This window comes from Borostomias antarcticus, assembly GCF_949987555.1.
Source record: "Borostomias antarcticus genome assembly, chromosome: 4".
NCBI classification, from domain to species: Eukaryota; Metazoa; Chordata; class Actinopteri; order Stomiiformes; family Stomiidae; genus Borostomias; species Borostomias antarcticus.
Genome location: NC_140237.1, coordinates 4,202,006 through 4,204,505, shown reverse-complemented (window position 1 = coordinate 4,204,505; position 2,500 = coordinate 4,202,006). Strand labels below are relative to the sequence as shown.

General features: G+C 47.7%; 1 protein-coding gene across 5 annotated transcripts in view; it reads right to left on the bottom strand.

Annotated features, from left to right (window-relative positions):
- LOC311307793 (uncharacterized protein) overlaps positions 1-2,500 on the bottom strand; it is a 3,460-nt gene that overhangs the window by 262 nt on the left and 698 nt on the right. For 2 of the 5 annotated variants that reach the window (XM_084436667.1, XM_084436665.1), the window contains 8 exons: positions 2,328-2,409; positions 1,404-2,082; positions 1,225-1,314; positions 981-1,097; positions 800-871; positions 460-686; positions 215-367; positions 1-112 (listed from right to left, as the gene is read on the bottom strand). The exon at positions 1-112 is cut by the window's left edge and continues 262 nt beyond it. In XM_084436667.1, the coding sequence (XP_084292793.1) occupies positions 1-112; positions 215-367; positions 460-686; positions 800-871; positions 981-1,097; positions 1,225-1,273 (730 nt within the window). In that variant the 5' untranslated portion in view covers positions 1,274-1,314; positions 1,404-2,082; positions 2,328-2,409. Of the gene's footprint in view, positions 113-214; positions 368-459; positions 687-799; positions 872-980; positions 1,098-1,224; positions 1,315-1,403; positions 2,083-2,327 lie in introns of all 5 variants that reach the window. The other 3 variants (XM_084436666.1, XM_084436664.1, XM_084436668.1) reach the window with 3 other exon arrangements.

The window sequence follows — 2,500 nt, the reverse complement described above, 5'->3', positions numbered from 1 at the left end:
ATCGAGGGTCTGGGCAGAAGAGGTCATCCTCATCTGAATACTCCACTGTGGTCAGGGCTGGAGCTGCGGTCAGGGGCTGGGCTGGGGAGGTCAGCTGGGCTGGAGCAGATGCCTAAGGACATAATGAAATGGCTGTAAAAGCAAGTCGCATACGTTCATTGGAAGCGTGCCATGTCACTGGATACGAGAAAATTAACTGCCTGACATCACATACCTTTTTGAATCGAGCAGGGGCATGTTTCAGCATCTCCTGCAGCTGGGCAGACACCTCCGTCACAGTGGTGCTTGGCTTACAGGCCATAACTGCACCTTTTAACCAAAAAGGGAATGGTTTCAATGCACATGGCATGAAGCTCAGATATCGTGTCTGCAAAACATAAAGACAATCATTTACTTTTACATTTCCTTAACACTTCCCTGCAAAAATAAGGAACAAAGTTCTGCCCTGAAGTTACTCACCATCTTCCTTTGATGATCCTTGTCCTTCAGCTGCTCCTCCAAGACCAGCAGCTCCTCCTCCGTTTTAGCAGGGTGCAGGTCATCCAGTACTGCTCCCCGATAGCTGTCTGCAGACTCGCCGGACAGTCTCTGCTCCAGCCTCTGCTCCAGTCTCATCATTGTCTGTGCCATCTCCCTCAGACTCTGCATGACGCTGGAGAACTGCTGACACATCATCCTCTGGAAGTCTGGATATTAAACACAGATGTGGCTATAAGTAATTGTACGGTCCCATAATGGATATTCAGCTCAAAGTATACCCCTACATGCAGCATGAAGTAGTTCACAAAATTCAGCATACCAGCATCTGCAGAGCTTGATGGCAACACTGCTGGAGCTGTTGGTCTCACAGGCGATGGCATCAGAGAACAACCTGAAAACCAGAGGATAAAGGGATGAGCAGGAAACTATGGTGCTGGCGGCGTAGTGATTCTGGCATAAGGGGAAGAATCAACTCGACATGAGACATGTCAGACCCTGACCTGGTCTGGCCGGGGTGCTAATCGCTGATGCATGCTGCTCGTGCCTGGACGTCTGAAGGGCTGAAGGGCCTGGGCTCACAGCGCCTTGGCTCAAAGGACCCGGGCGATGAACATCTACTGCCGAGTAGTGAGATGTGAGATGAGCGAATTAGTGAACTGAGTACATGAGTCTTCCGAAAGTCCTGAGTTAACTAAGTGTGCAAATATGCATAGACATTTCACCAACACAAACATGCATGGATACCTGCATTGATAACTGGCAGAGCAGGCCTTCCGGCTCTGGCACCTGGCATAGCTGGTCTGGTCTGAGTTCTGCCGACCGGCTGCCTGGGCACTGGAACATATAGTAGAGGTAAATTAGCTCAGATTAGTCAACTCAAGTAGTACTCTTTTGGGACTGTTGAATGCACTTTATTATATTACCTTCGTCACTGGAGTCATAGCGTGTGTTGCGCTGTCTCTTCCTTGTGTCTTGGGAGTTAATCCATTGATGACTGCTGCTCAAACACCTTCGCCAAGGCACTGGCTACTTCATAATGCTCTGTGTGTTCCTCAGCAGACAGAGGTTGTCATGGCTCCTCTTGATGTGCTTGTGGAGGTAGATCTGGGAGGTATAGGAGAATGGGCACTCAGAGCAGGAGAACACCCAAGTCTTGCACAACTCTAACATCACAGCTAGGAGAGCGAATGAGAGAGACCATTAAAAAGTATTATCTCACCTGTAGTACAAGTTCAAATATAGAGTGATTATACGTCATTGTAAATGAGAGCTTACTCTCAATTGATTCACGAGGTTAAATAAAGATTGAATGAATATGTAGCTAGTGGGGGGTTACAACCACACAACTGTGGAGAGAGAATGAGACACTTGGTTCCCTCCTCTACTGGTGTTCATGGCCATGGCCACACACCTGGAATACTGCAACCCTGATTTAAAGGCATAAAAGTGGGGAACACATTCTTGAGACGGTTCCTAGAACTGGAGGGGGAAAAAAACGGGAAAATGATCTTCCCTCTCCTCATCACTCACTTCTGCATGGGGCTGAGCTCTACCCTGTCAGCAGTGGCAATACATGAGATAGCGGCTCAGCACACAGGAGAACTGCACAGAGAGGAAGGAGGAGAGAGAAAACCAACAACAAAAAAGGCAAGAAGGGTTATTAACTGAGCGAATCTTGCAAGTTTGCACTACAGGGAAGCAATTGCTCAATTTCCCTGATATTGTGGCGTCACTGGCGTCAGTGATGCGTCTTATGAATCTCACGTGTCTACCGCTAACATTAACTCAATATCAATATTCCCTTTTGTTTATCCCGTCTATGGAAACGTATGTGCATTTGTACTTACGTGTGCCTGCCTATATTGATGATCAGGTGTTTCTCCACCTAAGGGCTGGCCAGACAGAACCATCAGAGACCATTGGGCTGAGCTGAGGAGAGAGCGACATGTTAGAGTGTATGTGTGCATATGTATATGGTGCTCTTCTGTTAATACTCATGAGGGCATTCAACTGAACAAGA